We start from the raw sequence: 23095 nt of genomic DNA on the forward strand, positions 1-23095 counted from the left end.
ATACCCCTTACTCCTGTCCACCCTGGCCCCTGCCCACCCCAGCATCCTACCCGCTGTGACCACTGCCCACCCCGGCACCCTGCCTGCCCCACCATCCTGCCCACCCTGGCCCCTGCCCACCCTAGCCCCCGTCTGCCTTCACCCCTGCCCGCGCCAGCATCCTGCCCACTGCAACTGCTGCCCACCCCACCATCCTGCCCACCCCAGCCCCTGCCCGCCCCAGCACCTTGCCTGTGCCCGCCTCTGCTCAACCCAGCCCCCTGCCCACCCCAGCCCCTGTCTGCCCTCACCCCTGCCCACCCCAGAATTCTGTCCACTGCAACCACTGCCCACCCCAGCATCCTGCCTACCCCAGCATCCCACCTGCCCCGACCCCTGCCTACCCGAGCATCCTGCCTACCCCAGCCCCTGTCTGCCCCAGCCCCTGCCCACCCCAGACCCTGTCCGCTGCAACCGCTGCCCACCCCACCATCCTGCCCAGCCCAGCATCCCGCCTGCCCCAGAATCCTACCCACTCCAGCCCCTGCCCACCCCAGCCCCTGTCTGCCCTCACCCCTGCCCACCCCAGAATTCTGCCCACTGCAACCGCTGCCCGCCCCACCATCCTGCCCAGCCCAGCATCCCGCCTGCCCCAGAATCCTGCCCACCTTGGTCCCTGCCCGCCCCAGCACCTTGCCTGCGCCAGCCTCTGCTTAACCCACCACCATGCCCACCAGAGCTCCCATCTATCCGGACCCCTGCCCGCCCCAGCCCCCTGCCCGCCCCGCGGCGCAGCACTCACGGTCAGCGGGCTCCATGGGGGCCACGTGGGAGGTAGCGCTGCCCTGCAGGAGGGTGTCGCTGACGAGGTGGGCGAAGAGGGCCAGGCAGGGCAGCAGGGAGCCCACGGCTGCGGTGGGAGAGCGGGCACAAGCCTCAGCCCCGGCGGGCGCTGCCCACCCGGCCCACGAGTGCCCGAGCTGCCCCTTTCCCCCAGCCCAGCCCTGCCCGGGGCTGCCGGCTCCCACCTGTGCGATTGGAAAGGTATTTGCCGTGCGCATCCCGCAGCCGCTCCACACACTCGGAGGCTGCCAGCGTCCTGGAGAGGAGGCAATCTGCAGGCAGACAGGAGGCAGGGCTCAAACCCGGCAGCACAGCCACTCTCCAACGTCCGTAGGACGGCGGGGATGGAGGGCTTTGCACGGCGTCGGGTTGGGTTAACGCTGAGTTTGGTCAACGCCGGGGAACTCACCTGCCGAGCCGGTGCAGCCGATGTGAGAGGGATCCTCCATGCGACCGAGGGCATCCTGCACCATCCGCTCCGCCTCCCGCGCGGTGCCCTGCAGCAGGGCAAACTGCTCCTCGGCCAGGCGCTGCTGCAGCTCCCGCTCCCCGCTCTCCTGCCGAGCCGATGCGGGCGTCACGGCCCCCGCCACGCCGGCTGGGGATCCCCCCCCCCCCCCACCGCTGCCTCCAGCTCTGCTGAAGCCCCGCAGCTTGGCAGGGAGGGGGATGCCGGGATGCCCCCGGGGTACCTTGTCTCTCAGTTGGGTCTGCAACGTCTCCAGCTCCATCTTGCTGCTCTCCTGCTCGCGGCTGAGCGTGTCCCGCAGCTGCTGCAGCTCGGCCCGCAGGGCGGCCACCTCCTCCCCGTGCCGCTCCGCTGCCCGGCTCAGGCTGTCCCTCTCCTGCTCCAGGCCAGCAATCCGGGTGCTCTGCTCCGCTCCCGCCTGGGTGGGTGCAAAACAGTGGTCGGAGCTGTGCCGAGGGTGAACCCTCTGGTTTGGGGACTTGCTCGCGGTCCAGGCTCGTGTCACCCCAACCGTCCCTGCTCGGTGCATCGCAGCCCATGCGGGTCGCAGCCCTGCATCACCCGCTGCCCGGCAGCAGCCTTGCAGCTCTGACGGCCTCGCCTGGGGCCGACTGAGGTTCCCTGGGGAGCCCTTTCGCTTTTATCAGCGAAAATTCACTTTTATTATCCTGATGGAGGAAGAGATGGAAGGTGCGGGCTGCCAGCCCTGGAGCTGGTTCTGCTCCATCCCTGTCCCGCTGCAGAGTGTCTGCCCACCCCGGGGCCGGGCAGCTCCATTTTCCTGCCACCTTTTGCTTTCTACAACGAACCTGGAAACCCCCCGCTGCCCTCCACAGCTTCGCAGGCACGAAATACCCTCTGGCACGCCAGGAAGCCCGTGCAAAGGCTTGCGATGGCATGGCACGCTCCCTGCCTGGGTTTTACAGCGGGCAGAGCCGCCCTGCCTGACCCTGCTGTTGTAGGGATTTTGGTCAGTGATCCGGCTGCTGGAGGCCATTGCTCCACCCGCTCTTGCACCCAGAAGCGTTAAACCCCCTGGTACGACCACTAAACCCATCCAGATGTGGGGAGGAAGAAGACAGGGAGCTGGTTCTCAGGGCAATGGTGCGTAACGCCTGGAGGGGTAACACCTCACCCAAGCGCTGTGACAGCGGGCAGACCTCCCTCTCGCCCGTGCTGCCTGTCCCGCCACGGTGGTGGCGCTGGTGGGGGCCACCCACGGGCTCTCACCTGCGTGCTGGACTCCAGGGTGCCCTGGAGGACCTGCAGCTCCTGTCTGCTGGCAGCCAGCTCCCGCTTCAGCGTGTCCAGCACCTCTGCCTGCTCCTGAGACTGCGGGCGAGAAGGGAGATTGCCGGTGCCCCATGGGGAAGCCCATCACCCCCCTCCCAGTATGTCCACCCCATCCCCACTCACCTTCCTCTGAGCCTGCTCGCTCACCCGCTGGAAGGAGTCCTCCAGCTCCTTCTTCTCCCGCTCCACGTCCCCCTGGGCCTGCCTGGCCACCGTCACTTGCTTGGTCACCTCTGCGTTCTGGGGACAGCAGGGAGGGACCCCCAGTGTCAGGGGGCACGGCCAGGGGGCACGGGGATGCTGGGGTGGGGTGGGGATTTTGGGAGCCCACCTTCCTCAGCAGGTCGGCGTGGTTCTGCACCAGCTCGCTGTACTTCTCCTTCAGCTTGCTGTACCGCTGCTCGTTGGCCTGCGCCCGCCCTGCCGCGCACGCAGGGACACCGAGGTGAGCACTTGGGACCCCCCCACCCCAGGGCGCACCCCCCACCCCGAGCTGGGTGCCGGCTCTCCCCGCTCACTTTCGATCTCCGTCAGGCTCCTCTGCGCCTTTTCGGTGTCCTCCCGCTGCTTCTTCAGCTCCTCCAGCTCCGCGCGCAGGAACTCGCTCTCATCCTGCGCCTGCTGCTTCAGGTGCCGCTGCTCGGCCAGCTCTGCCTCCAGCTCGCTGGCGCGGCCGCGCAGCTGCACCGTGCCCCGTGCGCTCTGCGGGGACGGCAGGCGAGCAGCTCCCGGTGCCGTTCGGTAGCTGCTGGCACCAGCCGATGCCCGCCGGTACTGTCCAGCGGCCACCCCGCGGGTAGCACCCCGCCAAGCCCCAAATGCAGCGGGGTGAAGCACTGAGGATGCTGGGCAGTGGGGGTGAGCCTGGACCCCCCGGCAGGGATGCAGCCCCCCCCGCAGCACACGTGGGGACCCCCCGTACGGGCAGGGATGGCTGCGCCAGGGATGCAGAAGCCATCGTGGACAGGGCAGGACAGACAGACAGATGGAGTCACCGCCTTGCCCACCTGGGGATGCAGCCAGCACCCCACCAGCCCCATTCCCAGTGTGAGCTGCTGGGTCTCATCCTGCCCCTGGGCTGCCACGCGGGTGCTCACTGTGTGGCACCACCGGAGGGTTGTCACTCACCTCGGCCTTGAAGTTCTCCAGCTCCTCCTTCAGGGCTGCGATCTCCCCGTAAAGCTGCTCGATTAACCTGTCCCTGGGAAGGAGAGACATGGGGTACCATCCTCTGTGCCACCAGCCGTGTCAGTGAGGTGGGGACGCATCCTGGGAGGGGAGGCGTCCCCCGTGCCACCGTGGCTGCTGTGTCGCAGCAGCCTGGCAGGCAGCTGCGATGCTGAGCCAGGGAGGGGAGCTCCCAGTCCGATCCCGGCCACCCCCATGGAATCACTGGGACCGCTCACTTGTCATCCTTGTTCATCCCGTTCTGGCTGTTGAAGTTGAAGGGGTCGCTGCTAAAAGAGCTGCCGAAGATGTCGTCAAACTTATTGTCAAACAGGCTCTGCGGGGAGAGCAGCACGGACCTGGAGTGAACCCACCACCACCACCTGGGAGCCCTCATCCCCTCCATATTCCCGGTGGCACCACTGAGCCAACCCACGTGCTGGCAGGGCTGCTGCCTGCTCGTGCTGCCTGGACACCAGGGCTGGATCCCCTCCGCTGCTCCCAGGGAGTTGAACGTGTTGAATATGGAGCATCCGTGGTCTGTCCCCACCTAACTCCCGGCAGGGATGGAAGATCCCCAAAGCCATGTTCACTGCACGTCCCTTCCCCTCCCAAAATGCTCTGTGCCTGGGGACAACCCTTGGTGGAGAGGGGAGCAAAAACCTAAGGAAAGCACGCAGAGCTGAGGGGCGATGCTGGGAAGCCAAACACCTCAGCCAGCCATCACTGGAGGGCACCAAACCACTAAGAGAAGCACCGTGAGACGAAGCGACAGGATGAGGGGTAACGGTTTTAAACTGAAAGAGGGGAGATTTAGAATAGATGTTTGGAAGAAATTCTTCACTGTGGGGGCGGTGAGCCCCTGGCTTGGGTTGCCCCGAGAAGCTGTGGCTGCCCCATCCCTGGAGGTGTTCAAGGCCAGGTTGGACGGGGCTTGGAGCAACCTGGGCTGGTGGGAGGTGTCCCTCCCCAGGGCACGGGGGTTGGAATGAGGTGATCTTTAAGGTCCCTTCCAACCTAAACCACTCTACAATTCTAATTCAGCCTGGCTCAGACCTAGTGGCACCCACATGTGACACCCAGCACCCACACTGCCCTCCCACAGTGATGCTCCCCAACATCTCCCATGCAGCCCTAAGTAATGTGCTCTAGGCAATCCTGCTTTAGCAGGGGAGTTGGACTAGATCTCTAGAGGTCCCTTCCAACTCTGAAACTCTGTGATTCCATGATCTGAGGCCATCCCACTGTCTCAGCCCCCCCCCACGGCATGGTTTTGGAGAAACAACCCTGGTCCTGGAGTCAAAAGGCACCCACCGTCCTCTCCACAGCCTGAGGGGCATGGGCAGTGCCGCAGCGGCTCACCTGTGATGCCGTGTCCATCTCCACCAGATCTGTGATGGGCTCGCTGTCGGGTGAGGACGCCTCGGCGGGGATGACCACCACGGGGCTGATGTGCTCTGACAGCGCTGAGGCACGTAGGAAATTGGGAGGGTTCTGGGGAGGGAGGGGAGCATGGCTGGGTGGGGGAGGACCAGCACTGCCACAGGGCTTCAGGCATGGTTGGTCAAAATCCTGCCCTGGTGCTGAGCTGGCCATGCCCAGACCCGTAGGAATGGAACTAGGACCAGCAGGGATGGAGCCAGGACCCATGGGGACGAATCCCGGCAAGGGCTGAGGGCTGGTGAGAGCGGGGATCCCAGCCACCGGCTGGAGGGGCAACTCCATCCTGCAGGATCCCACCCAGGGAGGGATGCAGGGATGAGCCTCAGGCTCCAGGAGCCCCACATTGCCACCAGCCCCTGGAAGCTGGGCAAGGTGGCAATGCGACTCTTTTTGGACAACACATCTCCTAGTGCCACCAACCCCAGCAACGGGGACAGCAAGTGTGGGGACCGCAGGGTCTCACCTCCGGCAGCTGCGGGATCTGAATCAGCCGCTTGAAGTACTGCAGGTTGCTGGAACGGTAGAAGAGGTCCTTCAGCCTGCAAGGGGCAGGGAATGGTTAGGGATGGCTCTTGCCTAACCCAGACACCCCACCCCAAATGTGGGTAGCTCCAACCCCTCGCCTGGCTCCATGATGGTGTCACCGGGCCACCACACTGCGCCAGAGGGGACGGTGGTGTATGCTGCCACCAAACCCACAGCAGATCCTGAGAAAACCCCATCACCAGCCTCCCTCTGGCACAAACTGCCTGCTGGAGGCTTCCTCCCATAAACCCAGGACCTGATGAGCAGAGAGAAGGATCTGAAACTTGAGGAGCTTGATCTAGTGGTAGATGTCCCTGTCCATGGCAGGGGGGTTGGACTAGATGATCTTCAAAGGTCCCTTCCAACCCAAACCACTCTGTGTCTATGAAACCATGAACTGCAGCAGGATGGCTGCACTGGGTCATACCGAGGTAGAGTCACCTCTCTGTCATCCTCACCATGGCCAAAGCTTGAAGGGACAACACCATTGCTCCCACTATGGTCCTGGCCACCAGTGGGTTGGGGGCTTCCAGCCTGGAGGCCACATCCGCAGCATCCCCTCAGCTCACCGCAGGAACATCTCCCCCAGGAGCAGGGATACACCTCTTCAGGATTTCCAGTTTTGGGGATGAGAGGTGGTGCCCAACCGTGCCGCTTGCAGCTCCCCTCCCTTCCAGCCACCCCAGCATCCCAGCCGGTATCTCGGTGCTGTTGATACCTGCCCCAAGGTCTCTGCCCTGGGTGGTCAGAGCCCACGGACAGCCCTGCTATCTACTGACGTCACTGCCTGGTGGTTTACCCATGGGCACTGGTTTGCAGTTTATGACCTTGAATCGAGCTGTCCCTCGGTGCCGTGACATCATCACACTGCTCTCGTTGGCCAGTTTTTTGTTTTGACTACCCTAAATAATCACGTACCAGGGGCCGTGACACTTCACTGCTCGGTCTTTTTTGATCTCATTTAAAACACGGTGAGAGGGTGAGAGGACCGGTTCCAGCACCATAGCTGGGATCACCCTGAGACAGAAAACCCAACCATTTATCTCCTCACCTCTGTGCAGTTATTAATCCAGGCAAGACTTTTCCTCGTGTCTCATAGGATCATGGACTTACAGAGTGGTTTGGGTTGGAAGGGACCTTCAAAAACCATCCAGTCCACCCCCCTGCTGTGGACAAGGACACCTCCCCCCAGCCCAGGTTGCTCCAAGCCCCGTCCAACCTGGCCTTGAACACCTCCAGGGATGGGGCAGCCACAGCTTCTCGGGGCAACCTGCGCCAGGGCCTCACCACCCTCACGGTACAACATTTCTTCCCCATGTCCATCCTCACCCCACCCTCGTTCCGTTTAGAACCGCTGCCCCTTGTCCTGTCCCTGCAGGCGCTGGTCAAAAGTCTCTCTCCCTCTTTCCTATAAGGCCCCTTCAAGGCCTGAGCGGCCGCAGTGAGGTCTGCGCGGAGCCGTCTCTTCTCCCGGCTGCACACCCCCACCTCTCTCAGCCTTTGTCCACGGCAGAGGTGTTGCAGGCCTGGGACCATTTTGGTGGCCTCCTGTGGGCCGTCTCTCCCAGGTCCGTGCCTGCCTTGTGCTGGGGCCCCCAGGGCTGTAGGCGGTGCTGCAGGGGGGTGTGAGGAGAGCGGAGCAGAGGGGCAGCATGCCCTCCCTGGCCCTGCTGGCCACGCTGCTGGGGATGCAGCCCAGGAGACGCCTGGCTTTGTGGGCTGTGAGTGCACATTGCCGGCTGATATCCCATTTGTCACCCACCAGTCTCCTCCCATCCTTCCCCACAGGCTGCTCTCCATCCATCCATCCATCCATCCATCCATCCATCCATCCCTCCCTCCCTCCCCCAGTCTGTGCTGGTACTGGGGTTGCCCCAACCCAGGTGCAGGACCTTGCACTTGGCCTGGTTGAACTTCATGAGGTTCACATGGACCCACTCCTCCAGCCTGTCCAGGTCCCTCTGGATGCCACCCCTTCCCTCCAGCATATCAACTGCTCCACTCAGCTCGGTGTCACCCACATTTTGCAGGGCATTTCCATTTTTTCCCAGAGCTTTTGGAAATAAATGCCCATGCTCGTGCTCAGCATCACCCTGCATCAGCTCATGGCCTCTCACAAACCCAACTCCCACCTTCCGCATGCAGCGGCACCCACCCCATCCCATGCTGTCTTTTTGATGAAGACCCTTTCCCACACCTCATTTCCCTGCTGTGCCAGGCACCGGGTCAGCCCCTCCGCTCCCTCCTCCCCTCTCCCTGAAGCCCTTTTTATTTACCAGCACCGTAACACCTCTCGGCCCTGGGCACTGGTAATACTCCAGCAGCATCACAGCCACCCTCATGTCCAAGGTCTCGGGTAACTGGGTGACCATGACTCAGGTCTGGCGCTCTCCTCCTAAACCTTTTATCTGCTGCTTTTAAAATCTCTTATTGATATTTTAATTTAGGACAAACATGGGGACACTGGTGAAATGAGCTTTACCTTTTCCATTTCTATCTGTCCCCACCCAAGGATGGCTTTTCCCACCCGAAAGCCACCTCCGCTCCACTGCACCACCCAGCAGCACCCCTGGCACCCAGGCTCTCTGCAAGGCTCTTCACGGACCCCTCCTCAGCTTTGCAACACCCAAAGGTTTCACCCTTTGGTTGCCACTTTTAACAAGCTCCCTCAGGTTTGTGCAGCTGGCTTTTTTTTTTTTTTTTTTAAATTCAACAGAATTGGGGGGAAAATCTCTTTTCCCTGTCCCATGCTCCCAGCACCATGACCGTGAGAACGGCTTGTGCAGACCCTCCTTCTACCAGCAACATCTCAAACTGCTTCCATATGCTGGTTACCGTCTCCTACCCTATTGCTTCTACCAACGCATCTCTCTCCCGACAGTGCCGACGGACCCATTGCAAGCAGAAAATGCTGCTAAGGGTGCTGAGCGCCCTGCTCAGCCGACAGCCAGCCTGGGGCATCCCCAGGGTGTCCCCACCAGCAACGCCCCGCACTCACCTTCTCAGCCCGTGCCCAGACTTTCATCTCGGCACGTCAATCGCAAATTGCATTTAAAATTGCAATTAAAGGGTTTGAGGGTTTTAAATCGTCGGATGTGCTGCCAGCCGCCGAACGCCTCACGGAATCATGGAATCATGGAGTTTCAGAGTTGGAAGGGACCTCTAGAGATCACCCAGCCCAACTCCCCTGCCAAAGCAGGAGTGCCCAGAGCACATTACTCAGGACTGCATCCAGGCGGGTCTTGAAAACCTCCAGAGAAGGGCACTCCCCCCCCTCCCTGGGCAGCCTGTGCCAGTGCTCTGTCACCCTCACCGTAAAGAAGTGTTTCCGTGTATTTGAACGGAACTTCCTGTGTTCTAACTTGTGCCCATTGCCCCTCGTCCTGTCACTGGGAACCATTGAAAAGAGCCTGGCTCCATCCTCCTTCAGCCCACCCTTTAGATACTTGTACGCCATAATAAGGTCTCCCCTCAGCCTTCTCTTCTCCAGGCTAAAGAGTCCCAGCGCTCTCAGCCTTTCCTCATAAGGGACATGCTCCAAGCCCTTCATCATCTTAGTTGCCCTTCACTGGACTCGCTCCAGCAGTTCCCTGTCCCTCTTGAACTGGGGAGCCCAAAACTGGACACAGTATTCCAGTTGTGGCCTCACCAGTGCAGAGTAGAGGGGGAGAATGACCTCCCTCGACCTACTGGCCACACTCTTCCCTATGCAGCCCAGGTTTCCATTGGCCTTTTTGGCAATAAGGGCACATTGCTGCCTCATGGATAATTTACTATCTACTAGGACCCCCAGATTCTGCTCCTCAGAACTACTTCCCAGCAGGTCCGCCCCTAACCTGTACTGGTGCCCAGCATTCTTCCTCCCCAGGTGCAGGACCTTGCACTTGCTTTTGTTGAACCTCATTAGGTTCTTCTCTGCCCAGCTCTCCAGCCTGTCCAGGTCACGCTGGATGGCAGCACGGCCCTCTGGGGTGTCAGCCACCCCACCCAGTTTGGTATCATCAGCAAACTTGCTGAGGATACACTCTGTCCCCTCATCCAGGTCATTAATGAATATATGTGTCCAGTTTGGGGCTCCCCAGTTCAAGAGGGACAGGGAACTGCTGGAGCGAGTCCAGCGAAGGGCAACTAAGATGATGAAGGGCTTGGAGCATCTCCCTTATGAGGACAGGCTGAGAGCGCTGGGACTCTTTAGCCTGGAGAAGAGAAGGCTGAGGGGAGACCTTATTATGGCGTACAAGTATCTAAAGGGTGGGTTGAAGGAGGATGGAGCCGGGCTCTTTTCAATGGTTCCCAGGGACAGGACGAGGGGTAACGGGCACAAGTTAGAACATAGGAAGTTCCGTTCAAATACACGGAAAAACTTCTTTACGGTTCGGGTGACAGAGCACTGGCACAGGCTGCCCAGGGAGGTGGGGGAGTCCCCTTCTCTGGAGGTTTTCAAGACCCACCTGGATGCAGTCCTGAGTAATGTGTTCCAGGCAATGCTGCTTTGGCAGGGGAGTGGGGCTGGGTGATCTCTAGAGGTCCCTTCCAACTCTGAAAACTCCATGATTCCGTGATATTGAACAAAATTGGACTGAGGATTGACCCCTGGGGGACACCACTGGTTACAGGCCTCCAACTAGACTCTGTGCCGCTGATCACAACCCTCTGAGTTCTCAATTAATGGAACTCGTTAGAATTAATAACACCGTTATCTGGTAATTCAATAGCTGCGGATTAGCCAAGCAGAGCGGCTGTCCTGGCGGAAGCCGGAGGGAAAGCCAAGAGGTCGAAGCGGGCTGGATTTCAGAGCCCTAAGCAATACCGACTCCTGCCCTTCCTCCGTCTCCATCACTCCACTACTGAGCCCTGGCACAGGGGCTCCAGTGTCCCCCTGCGCTCCCTCTGCCCTGGGAGCACCCCCGGAGCATCGCCGGCGGCAGGGAGAGCCAGCGCCCCGGGTCTGGGCACTTACTTTCTGAACTGCTCCAGGAAGCGATCCCGGTGGCCCTGCAGCGTGTCCGCCGGCAGACCTGGAAGAAGCAGCAAGTAGAAGCGTCACTGGGTGTCTCCAAGCTGGGAAGGAAGCACGGATCAGGGGACAACCCACTGGCATGGCCATGGGGGGATGGGTCTTTCCCAGAGATGGCCACCCTCCTCCTGGGGTCTGAATGCTGCGGGGTCGGCGTCCCGCTGCAGGAGGCGATCACGTCCCCCCCAAACACCCCCAGGGCAGGGAAAGGCAGAGAGCCGGCGTTCAGGCAGCTGCCACCATAATTTGAGGTCCTGGGCGATGCGGTTCTGCAGCCAGTGCCTGTCCAAAGCCAGAGGAGCTCCTGGTGGGCACCGTCCCCATGTCTGAGGGATGTTCAGCAGGGCTGGCTCCTGGGACAACTCGGTCCCCCAGCACTTGCACCTCCTTGTCCTTTATCCTAGTGAATCCCTTCACCACCCAAAAAAGGCTGGGAAGGAGATGGGGGGTGAATGGCCCAGCCTGAGCAGGGTGGTGACCCCCGGTGTCCCCCTCTGTGTCCCCCCCCCCCGGGCCCGAGCTGGTGCTGGGGACACTCACAGGAGTGGAGCTTGAAAAGCAGCTTGACGGTGTAGTCGTAGAGGTGGCTGCAGTCCAGGATCACCTGGATGAGCGGGGCCAGGCGGCACTGCCCCGCGGCCGTCACCGACACCGAGCGTGACATGTCCAGGGAGCTGAACACTGCGGGAAAGGAGCATAGGATCGGGCTCCGGCAGCACCGCAGGGTGCCATGCCGTGTCGGCCACGTCCGCAATTGTCACCCAGAACAAGAGACGTTCACCCGCAGCGAGACACCCGCTGGCCCTTGGGGACCCAGCCCGCCACCCCGTAGCCATTTGCTGGTCCAGAGGAAGGGGAAATTCCCACCCAGGACTCCCCCGCAGACGTGGGAACACTTCAGCCCGGCACTGTGGGCTGGAGGTGCCTGGTCTTCTCTGAGTCCCCGTGTAGAGCTCCCAGCCCCCGAGGACACAAAGCCCCTGTGCTGTGCCCGTCACAGCCGTCCCGCGGGCTTTCGGGTGTGCCGTGTGTGCCGGTGGGGACACGCTCCAGACACGGCTGGGAGCAGCTGGCAGCGCCTCACGTCCCTCATCCTTTGTCCACGTCACGGTGAATTGCATCTCGTGCCGGGGTTGCAGGATGTGCCCCGGTGTCACGGGGCTGGGGGCAGCTTGGGGCGCGGGATGCCACTCTCGTGAGACCCCACCTGGAGTACTGCATCCAGCTCTGGAGTCCTCAACATAAGAAGGACATGGACCTACTGGAGCGTGTCCAGAGGAGAGCCACGAGGATGATCCGAGGGCTGGAGCACCTCTCCTATGAGGAGAGGCTGAAAGAGTTCAGCCTGGAGAAGAGAAGGCTCCGGGGAGATCTTATTGTGGCCTTCCAGTCCCTAAAGGGGGCCTACAGGAGAGCTGGGGAAGGGCTTTTTACTGGGGCATGTAGCGATAGGACGAGGGGGAATGGTTTTAAACTGGAAGAGGGCAGGTTCAGATTGAACATTAGGAAGAAGTTTTTCCCTGTGAGGGTGGTGAGGCACTGGAACAGGTTGCCCAGAGAGGTTGTTGAGGCCCCATCCCTGGAGGTGTTTAAGGCCAGGCTGGACGTGGCCTTGGGCAACCTGGTCTGGTGGGAGGTGTCCCTGCCTATGGCAGGGGGGTTGGAACTCGATGATCTTCAAGGTCCTTTCCAACCTAAACCATTCTATCATTCTACGCCGGGCTGCTGGAGCCGTGCCCAGTCCCCGCGTCACAGTCCAGCCTTGCAGGTCTCCCGGGAGGCATGGGACGGTGGCCCTCAAGGCGCGCTGGTGCAGCAGGCAGGCTAGCAGGGCAGTTGGAGAAGATGCCAGCTCCATCTCCCTCCATCCAGCAGCTCCCCTCCGACAGGCAGAGCAGCGAGAGCTCCCAAGAGCGCTCCGGGGACGGGGCTGTGCCACACGGGACGAGCCCCTCGGCACCAGCACTGCCCGGCCCAGCCAGCATGCAGCCCCGAGACGCGGGTGCTCCGTCCAAACAACCCTGTCCCACCAGCACCCAGGGCTTGTTGCAGATGAAGGCTCATCCCAGAATTGCTCTAATGTACCCCAAACCTGATACTGCTCGAGCACGCAGAGGTGCGCGACAGCCCTGAGTGTTGAGACCGGGTTTTTTTTTACCCCCCCAACTTGCTGGCGCAGGAGGAAGGCAGGGTGCCCCCACGCCTCCCCCAGCTCCAGCACTGCCATAACCCCCCCCCCCTCCCCTCCCCTGGCAGCTCGAGTTCGCTGCAAATAAAAGCCAAAACCTGTCGCAAGCCCATGGCTAAGACGAGAAGAAATTCAGCCCGAGGAGGCTGCTGGAGCGGGAGAGCCCGAAACTGGGGTGTCGCCTGGGGGGGAGCGGGGTGGTGCGGTGCAGCCGGCTCCGCGGTGCTGCCAGAGGGCTGCCACGAGGCAGCACCACTCTGGCACGCAGGGACTGCAGGTGGTAATAACTCAGGTGAAGCACCCAAAAAAAGAGATGAGCTGCGAGGCCCTCCCGACAGCATCCTTCCTGGAGCCGGCTCAGCCCCCGCAGACCCCCACCCCGACCACCCCAGGGCAGGACAGGGGCTCACCTGTCTGGAAGAGGTTCAGCTCACACTCCAGGTAGTCAAACATCTCCACCGTCAACTGGAAACTAGGAAAAAGGGATGAGGATGGTTGGGGAGCATCCTTATGGCCACCTCAATCCGTGCCAGGTGCCACCCCAGAGGGAGGAGCGGGTGCTCCGGCGTGGATGCGCCCAGCCTTGCCCGAGGGTTCTGCCTGCTCCCAGCACCCACAGCAGGGCTGGGGAGAAGGTGCAAGGTCCCGTCCCCGGCTGGGTCACGCTGCCGGTGAGGTTCGGCAGCACCGTGCCGCCCTGCCTGCATCTGCCCCCCTCCCTCGCCTCCTGCCCCTGCCCCGCACTCACAAATTATTGACGTCGTTCTCCCCCGCCTCGTCAAGCTGCCGGTCAGACATCTGGAGATTGCCAGGGAAGCGGGGATTCTGCGTGGCAAAACAAGAGTTGGGAAAGGGGTTTGGAGGATCTCCTGATCCACAGCTTTGGGAGCAGCAGGGTTGCCCATCCGGCTGGTGGCTTCAGTGCAAGAGACCGGGACGGCTCTTTGCATGTGCTGAGAGTGATGTCAGAAGGAAAGGGGGCTAACACGAGGTCTGCTGAGTCCCGGCTGACCGCAGCATCCCCAATTCGTGGTGCCCATATTCTCCCCAACAAGAAAAGCCAATTCTCCCTGGGCTTAGAAACCTGCTGAGCAGGGAGGAGATGGGGCCACCAGCTCACGCATGGCATCCCCTAGAGCTGGAGGGGAAGGAGCCAATATCTGCCCCGGGGGGCAAAGCCTCTTCATGCTGCCCAGGCATTTTGGGGAAGGTCACGTCATGGCTCCAAACCAAATCGGGGTGATGGATACAGCCTGGCTTCAGAAAACACTTCTTTCCAGCACAGCTCGGAAATGAAGGAAACACCGCAGGTACCAAACCTGCCGCAGCCGGTTACTGTAAGGATGAGGGCGCTCAAAGCCACCATGACTTCCCATTCTCCTCCTGGTAGCATGCTGTTATCTTAATGCCACAAGCAGATTCTTCTCTTCTCTTCTCTTCTCTTCTCTTCTCTTCTCTTCTCTTCTCTTCTCTTCTCTTCTCTTCTCTTCTCTTCTCTTCTCTTCTCTTCTCTTCTCTTCTCTTCTCTTCTCTTCTCTTCTCTTCTCTTCTCTTCTCTTCTCTTCTTCCGTTCCATTCCTATTCTTAGTCTATTTCTATTTCTATTTCTATTTCTATTTCTATTTCTATTTCTATTTCTATTTCTATTTCTATTTCTATTTCTATTTCTATTTCTATTTCTATTTCTATTTCTATTTCTATTTCTTTCATTCCATCTGCCTAAATAATAAGCTCTGTTGACATGAGCGCAGCTTCCTCAGGCACGAGAGGGCACTTTTCCCTTTCTGTAATACACGCTCCCCATCACCCCTGGCAGCCGGCACAGCACGGAGCAGACCCGGAGCCGGCGCATCCTCTCCGAAGGGCGGCCCGAAGAAGGGACCTGCCCAGCAGCGCTGCTCCAGGGGCTGGAAACAAGCTCCTGATAATGGGGAAAAAAAACCCTAATCTGGGATGGTGCCCTGGGATTCCCCTGCCCAGGAACACCCACGGCCCAAGAGCCCAAAGGGAAGAGAGAATAAGTGGATTTTGGTGACCGGCACTGATTATTTCAAGCTGGGGACAGCACTGGGTGGGACAGGATGGGACATCACGCTGACTCTGGCCGGGACCAACCCTGCAGTGTCCCGTGCGTAGTGATGTTTACCAAGTGCGGCAGGTGATGGAGGGCAGAAGCCCTGGGAGCTGCTGGGCACCGAGAGGTTTGTTCAGTGCTATCTCATCCCGATTTCCTGATTTCCCTGATAAAACTAAAGTGGGATTTATGGTCTGCAATGAACTGGGTGCTCATAAGGAAACCTTACACCTGTGACTCTGTTGAAGTTCCGCTGAGAACTAAGTTGTGCATGTTCAGTGGTGCTCAGATGAAGTTATTCACTATCTCCCTGTCATTCTTGAATTTCCAGGCTGACTTGTTGCTCCCACTCCACTTTTCCTGCCATATAAAAACCTTATTTCAGAAAGCATTAGAGTGCCTTACATCCAAACGTCAGTCCCAATCAAAGGCAGGTTTCTCTGCACATCTATATTATTTCTCCTTTGCTGACCATGGCAAATAATCCTCCACGCTCGCGTGCCGTTTGGAGCCGGTGCTGCTGCTCATCCTTCTCCGTGCATGACCAGGGGCACCTCCCAGCCCAAATTCCCGCCATCCCTCCCCGCATTCGTGGTGATGCAGAAAAGTCAGGCTCTGCCACAGGGGTTTCTGGGTGATTTATGGCTCGGTGCTGGCCCCTGCGCTGCCTCCTGCCTGTCCCTGCTGCCTGCGTTTGCTTTAGCCCTTCCCGATCTTGCCAGGGCAGCGCTGGGGATGGGCAGGAGCTGCTCCTACAGCACGGCATGGCACGGCCCCCACATGCCCTCCCCACTCCAGGACCCCACTTCCACCTCTGCCCATCTCAGATACTTGGGAGGGGACGTGCACCCCAACTTGTAGCCCCCCAACTCCCAGCCCAGGTGCCTCCAAGCAGTCCTGATCCACCACGAAACTGTCCATCCCTGAGGCACTGGTCCTTGGGCCACTTTTTATCCAGGCTAAGGATGGACCCTGGCAGCCTGCGACATGTTGCACAGAGGCAGCAGGACAGCCATGACAGAAGAGAGGACCCTTAGGGGTGACAGCACCGGGACAGCTCTGCCAGCCCCTCTCCTGCACAGCAACGTTGCCATAGCTTTTGTCCGAGTGTGTCACCACCCGCTCCTTTTGGGGCCGTGGGGATGGGACGATGCTCACCTTGGTGTGAAACTCCATCTTGGTTCTCAGCAGTTTGAGGTAGATGCTGCAGAGCTGTCCGTAGCCCTCGCTCAGATGGCCCTGGGGACACCAAAAAGCTGTTGAGACCTGAGGCAGGCTGTGAAAATGTCTTCTCCCCTCGCGCCGTGAGTGACACCTCCCTTACCTCCCCCAAAAACACCGCCAAAACCCTCCTCGCCAACACGTGGGCTGCAGGCTGGCTTGCAGCAAACGTGCTGAAAGGATTTGGTCAAGACCTTCTCACCACCTTCTCTGCACATTTCAATGCTGTGTTTGACCACCAGAGCTGAGTTTTACCGGCTTTTGCCATAAAACAGGAAGAAGGCATTTGATTTTGATGGAAGGGGATATTGAACACAAGCAGCAAACCCAGCCTGGAGAGGTCCCGGTCGTCACGGGTCAGCCACGGCTGAGCATCTGCTCGGCCCTCGGAGCCTGGCTCCTCCTGGGTGAGACCACCATCCAAGCCAGGACCTCCTCCAGCCTGGCCAGGACACGGAGTGCTGCTGAGGGACCCCCGGGGTGTCCCCACCGCGGCGGCTGGTGGAGTCAGCCACTTACCCACATCCTGCTCATGTCGCTCAGCTCGTTCTTGTATCTCACGGAGTCTTTCAAGACCTGGAGGAATGATGACGAAAGCACGTGGGCAGGAGGCAGAGCACCAGGGCAAGACGTGCCATACTTAGAGCCGGCAACCGGGGTAAGGAATGGGAGGTCTTGATGCGTTCCCGACCCTGCAGCCTGCCGGTGGTGTCACCACCGCCAGCCCCAGGGTGCCTCAGTTTCCCCATCCGCACACGGGGCAGGAGGATCCTTGCTGATGGCTCCTGCACCAGTGCCCTGCGGTTTCCTCCCGCACTGGTGCCGCGGTTGGCACCAGGGGTTGCAGTGCAGGGGGGGCTGCAGGCAGTGCAGCGCCGGGAAGGCTCCGGCAAAGCGAGCAGGGAACGGTCCCAGCGCCGGTCCCACCCAGGAGGGCACCGACCCGACCTGCCAGCATCTCCCACCGCACCGCGCAGCCCCACCGCGGAAAGGATTTGGCCCCGAGGCAGCTGCTGAGCGGAGCTCATGGCACTCACGTTGGAGTGGCCGTCCCGGAGGAGTTTGTGGAAGACATGGCAGAACTTCCAGCAGAGCACCGCGTTGCCCGACAGCGGCAGCCGGTTCACCACCGACCAGAAGGTCTGAGCCCCCTTCTCGTGGTGCGTGCCCAGGATGCATGGTGGTGGCCAGTCAAGGAAACGTTCCTTTCCCCCTCGGCGGCGATGGAGAGCGGCCACCCCAAAGCCGGCTGGTACCTGCAGAGCCGAGGGGAACTGGGCCATCGCAGGGAGCTGATAAGTTGCCAAGCCCAGGTACACATTGTCCCCCAAGGGTGGCACACGCTGTCCCCTCTCCTCCAGCCCCACATCATCGCTCCGTGAGCACCGTGGCATACTCAGGGCTGGGGCTGCGCCTCCGCTGAGCCTTCCCGGCTGCCCTGCCGGGATGCGGGGGATCCCCTTTCAGCGGAAGCGTACTCCCAAGCACCTTTGGGGACTAAAAGCATCCTCGGCCCAGGCTGACAACCTGCTGTGGGCATCCACCCCTCCCCCCCCCCCCCCTCCATGGGATGGCAGCGCTGGAAGCACAAGGCTGGGCACCCACCGACAAGAAAAGACTGCACCAGCAGGAGCAGGGACCCCGTGACGCGCCAGAAAAAAAAAAAAACCCAACCGTTATCAAGAGCACCCCAGGGTCCCATCCAGCCCCCCCCCAGCCAGCCTGCAGTGCTGGCCCGGCTGCGCCAGCACCTCTCCCCACGCGCCGCCTCGCTGCTGCCCCTTCTCCGGGCGGCCCCGGCCCCGCTCCCACGCTCGCCTGTCCCACGGCCGCCGACTTTGGGAAGGATATTTCTGGCGTGTTTCTCCTTGACAGCCACTTCCTGCGCATTAATAGCCTTATTGATGCTGACAGTCTGCAAAAGAGAAGCGGTGGAGGAAGGGGGGTGAGATGGGAAGGGTTCGGGCTCCCCCCCCCCCCCCCTCGCTCCCCCCTCACCCGCTGAGACCCCTCAGCTCTCCCGGCACCTGTGGGTGGCTGGGTCCCATCCAGGTCCCCGGCCCCTGCTCGTGCCAGCTGGATGCTGCCCTTGCCGGATGCCTTTCTGGGATGTGGTTGGCATTTGGCAGGTTCAGCTGCTGCCAGGACTCATTTACTCAGCATAATAACGCTGCAATTAAAGCAGCGACCAACAAAGGACCCTCTCCTGCCCTCGGAGCGGTGGGATGCGCAGAGGGAAGGCAAACCCCTCTGCATCACAGGCAGCAGCCGGCAGCTCCTGCTTCTTTTTCAGGGGGAACAGAGGGGAGAGGGCATTTCGGGGGGGGGGGAGGGAGGGGGCCACGGGGAATGCGGCAGTGGGATGGCGAGACCACCGTGCGCTGCGGAGGACAGCGCAGAGGTCTGGCAGCAGAGGACACGGCCCCAGCTGCGGGATCAGAGGGGCAGGAGACGCACCCGCTGCCCACAGCGCAGGCAGCTGCCCCGGCTGGCGCCCACTGCCACCCCACCGCCGACAGGCGCATCCGCCCACGGCACAACCGTTCCCGCACAACCCTCCCGTGGGGCCGGCGGCCTCTCCCCAGCACAACCCTGCCCGAAAACCGCCCTTTTGGTCTTGGCCGGGACAGGCGAGCCTTGCGACCGTGTCGGGGACCGCGGGAAGCCCACGCCTGGGCAGAGACAGCGCTCCATTTAGCCTCCGGAGAGGCAGCAGCAGCTGCTGGAAGTGTTTGCCGGGCAGGATTGTTAACCCTATGCCATTTCTGCCCCCTCGGGGAGCTGTGCCGGCAGCTGGGGGGGGACACCGTGGCTGCTCCTACTTGGCCACGGCGTGGGGGGAGCACAGGGTCCCCCTCTCCCCAAGCTCCCGCATCACTCCTGGTGACACGGTGATGCCGAGCACTTGCCTGGCACCTGCTCTGCGAGGATCCCGCTGCCGAGGGAAGAAACCGTCTGGCACAGCGCTGCCAGAAGTAGCTAATTTCTGATATAAACCAATTAAAGCAGCGGGATTCATCCCAGCGCCTTCCTCACTGCAATCCTTCTTGACCCCCCCCCCCCCCGGCTTGCTCACCCTCTCAGAGGCAGCCCCGCTACGGCTTCATCACGACTGACCCCGGTGACTCTGTGCTGAGCGGGGCTGGGGGGGCAACTGGCACCAGCCACGGGCACCCCACGGACGGCTGGGCATGGCCCAGACCCCCCCAGCGTTGAGCCCGACCCACCTCCCCCGAAAGTCCCTCTGCCACCAAAGCAGCCACCAGCTGGAGCGGGGACAATGTGCCGAAGGGCTGAGACAGCTTCTGATCTCACCCACAGCTGCCGACTGCACCCCCACCCCAGGGCCGAGCACCCCCTCAGCTGAGACACAGGGGCTGGGTCCTGATGTCCCAGTATGAACCAGTTCTGCTGCGGGGATGCTCTCGAGCAGGGCCGGTCCGTGCATCCCCATGGTGTTTGCAGCCCCATCCCTACGACGCTGGGGACCACGGTGGGTCTCCAGCCGCGCAGAGCTGCTCACCACACTCACCACCAGGTCCCTGCTTACTGGTGACCATGGAGGTGACCAGTAAGGACCATGGAGGTGACCATGGAGGTCATCAGTAAGGTGTGAGAGGCTCATTTCGGGGTTGGCAGGGGACCCGGTCACCAGCTGCAAGGCATGAGCATCCCAGTCCAGCAGCACGCTGGACACGGACAAAAACCGGCATTTCAGCTTGGTTTTAAGAAGAGCTGAAAGAAACACAGGCGGTGGAGAAACCTGATGCCATCAGGTGTCCCTTCCTACGGGGCTGGATGGAGGCGAGCAGGTTCCCCACGCAGGAGGACCACGGGTGGGAGCCACCCCTGCAGCTCTGCCCGGCCCCGCGGCCGCAGCCCTTTGTCGTTTATGAAACCCATAGAATAAAATTCAGCATGAAAAAAATCCCAACAAAATCCTCCGGAAGGCGCCTCTCTGCCAGCGGTGGCAGCCTGGAGGGTGACACCCACATCCCAACAGCCATCGGTGACACACGCCACGGATCCAGCTCCAGGTGCAGCTTGTCCATGTCCAAAATCCCAGTCTCCAGCCACGACAGCGCAGGCAGGACAGTCACAACGTGCCACCCAGCATGGTGCGAGGAGCGCCAGGATCGGCGTTTAAACACACGCCCCTCCTCCAAACAGGACTCTTGGACCACAAGTAACGAGCCAAGCACAAAGCTGGAGCCGGCGAGTGGAAGCTTGGAGCCGGAGGCAGGATGGGGCCACCACCGCTCTCCCGAAGCCGGTGGCTTCACCGCGACACGTATCTGCTCCCGCTGTCCTTGAAAGACCGGACGGGGACAGTCTCCGGAGGGAAAGCAGTGCCGGGGGCTGCCGCATCTCCAGGAAAGCTGGAAACGGAGCTCCCCGTTTAAGTGCCGTTTCCTGCCGGCTTTTCCTGGTAAAGCAAGGAGACGTTTTTCCAACCGAAGTGGCCCCCAGTGACCCCCGGCGAGTGGGGAGATACGGTGGGAGAGCGATGGGCGGTGGCCTCCAGGACCCTCCATCCCCGAGCCCCCCACTCTGCTTGAAGCACACGCGATGTCCGTGGGGACGGCAGAAAGGTTTTCCGAGGAAAAGCCGGATTCCACGTTTTATGTCCTTGCGGGTGCTGTGGGCACCCAACCTCCCCGCTGCGTTCCCCCGGGAGGGCAGGGCAGGGGTGCCATCCCGCGAGCACCTCGGGGAGGGACTTGGGAGATGCCCAAATCGCCGCTCCACCGGCCGGCAGCTCCGGCAGTGCCTGCCCAAGCAACCCGCAGGAGCGCAGGGCAGCGGCGAGGGACCGAGGCTGCAAGTGTCACCTCCAAGGGACAAGCGGGGTCGGGGATTGTGATGGTGGCACACACCGCCCTCCACGAGTTTTGGCCGCGAACCTGGGTCAAGAAGGAGGGAAATTTGGGGCTGCCTTGAAAGAAAGCTCAGACCTCTTTGCCACCGAGAAGGTCTTTCACCCCCACCCACAGGTGCTGCTTCCCAATGCCATCCGGCTGATGGGATTTTAATTATAATTTAATTACGAGCGTCTACACCACAAGGGCTGTTTCTAACCTGCCATCCCACGAGCACGGCCTCAACATCCCGTCTTGCCAACGGAGGGGGATGTCAGTCCCTGGTCCCCGTGCCCACGCGGGCACCCAAAGGGCTCCTCTCCTGCTGCCGCCCCCCCAGCGCTGGGAGCGGGGCAGGGGGCCTCGGGGGGTGCAGGGAGCCCGCGTGGGGCAGCCGGGCCCTCCCTTCAGCCCCACAGCCCTGCCGCCACCGCCACCGCCGGCAAAGGCAACCCCGGTGTTTCCTCTTGTGCAACGCCGCTACGGCAGCGGGGCCGGGAGGGAAGTGAGAGGAGAGGCCGGCGGGGCCCCGTTTGCACAATGAGAGCTGCAAGGGGGTGACACCGCCACGCCAGCATCCCCCTGGCAGGGCCAGCGGCTGGGGTGAGGGACAGAGCTCAGCGGAGCAGCAGCTGGGACAGGGCTGGGCCATGGCTGCTCGGCTGAGGCTGGGCGACCAGCACCGGCACTGCTGCAAGCACTGGGAACGCCGCAAGCACTGGGAACGCCACACCAGTCACACTGCAAGCACTGGTCACGCCGCAAGCACTGGTCACGCCGCAAGCACCGGTAACGTTACAAGCACTGGTCACGCTGCAAGCACTGGTCGCACTGCAAGCACCGGTCATGCCACACCAGTCACACTGCAAGCACCTGTAACGTTACAAACACCAGTAACGTTAAAGCACTGGTCACACTGCAAGTACCAGTCATGCCACAAGCACTGGTAACTTTGCAAACACCAGTAACATTGCAAGCACCGGTCATGCCACACCAGTCTCACTGCAAGCACTGGTCATGCCACAAGCACTGGTCACACCGCAAGCACCGGTAACGTTACAAGCACTGGTCACGCTGCAAGCACTGGTCGCACTGCAAGCACCGGTCATGCCACACCAGTCACACTGCAAGCACCTGTAACGTTACAAACACCAGTAACGTTAAAGCACTGGTCACACTGCAAGTACCAGTCATGCCACAAGCACTGGTCGCGCCGCAAGCACCAGTAACATTGCAAGCACCGGTCATACTACACCAGTCACACCGCAAGCACCGGTAACGTTACAAGCACTGGTCACGCTGCAAGCACTGGTCGCACTGCAAGCACTGGTCATGCCACACCAGTCACACTGCAAGCACCGGTCACGCCACAAGCACTGGTCACACTGCAAGCACCTGTAACGTTACAAACACCAGTAACGTTAAAGCACTGGTCACACTGCAAGTACCAGTCATGCCACAGGCACTGGTCATGCCGCAAGCACCAGTAACATTGCAAGCACCGGTCACACCACACCAGTCACACTGCAAGCACTGGTCATGCCACAAGCACTGGTCGCACCGCAAGCACCGGTCATGCCACAGGCACTGGTAGCTTTGCAAGCACCGGTCACGCCACACCAGTCACACTGCAAGCACCGGTAACGTTGCAAGCACTGGTCACGCCGCAAGCACCGGTCACGCCGCAAGCATCGTTAGCGTTTCAAGCGCCTCTGGAGCAGGGCGAGGAAACCCCACTGCCCGGAGCACGGAGAGGCCGAGGCCGTTCAGAGGAGGAGCAGTCAGGTAGTACCGACCAGGGCCTATCCAACCCGACAGCTCTGCCCCGGCGCAGTGGGACCTGCCTGAGCAGCTCCTCCTCCCTCGGCAGCACCCAAGGGGTCCCCAGACCACACAAGGTCTTCTCCTGTGGTTTTGATATGCCACCGCAGCCCTGTCCCGGGGGAATTTAGCGTCATTCCCATGGGACTCCAGGAATCCCGCTGGCAGGGAGCGAGCTGGACCGCATCCCACAGGA

The 23095-nt window shown here is 61.2% G+C and overlaps 1 protein-coding gene across 1 annotated transcript in view; it reads right to left on the reverse strand.

Moving 5' to 3' along the window:
- Positions 1-23095, reverse strand: part of HIP1 (huntingtin interacting protein 1) — a gene marked incomplete at its 3' end in the record, with an annotated part of 59106 nt that overhangs the window by 3304 nt on the left and 32707 nt on the right. Inside the window, 20 exon segments of the mRNA XM_082492953.1 lie at positions 782-889; positions 1008-1094; positions 1232-1379; positions 1515-1709; positions 2522-2623; positions 2708-2824; positions 2916-3004; positions 3103-3286; positions 3713-3785; positions 3991-4088; positions 5114-5245; positions 5658-5733; positions 10680-10737; positions 11277-11417; positions 13335-13396; positions 13673-13749; positions 16157-16237; positions 16739-16795; positions 17257-17399; positions 18047-18134. Coding sequence (XP_082349079.1) covers positions 782-889; positions 1008-1094; positions 1232-1379; positions 1515-1709; positions 2522-2623; positions 2708-2824; positions 2916-3004; positions 3103-3286; positions 3713-3785; positions 3991-4088; positions 5114-5245; positions 5658-5733; positions 10680-10737; positions 11277-11417; positions 13335-13396; positions 13673-13749; positions 16157-16237; positions 16739-16795; positions 17257-17399; positions 18047-18134 — 2116 coding nt within the window.

This window comes from Vanellus vanellus (genome assembly GCF_965231255.1).
Source record: "Vanellus vanellus genome assembly, chromosome: 19".
Taxonomy (NCBI): Eukaryota; Metazoa; Chordata; class Aves; order Charadriiformes; family Charadriidae; genus Vanellus; species Vanellus vanellus.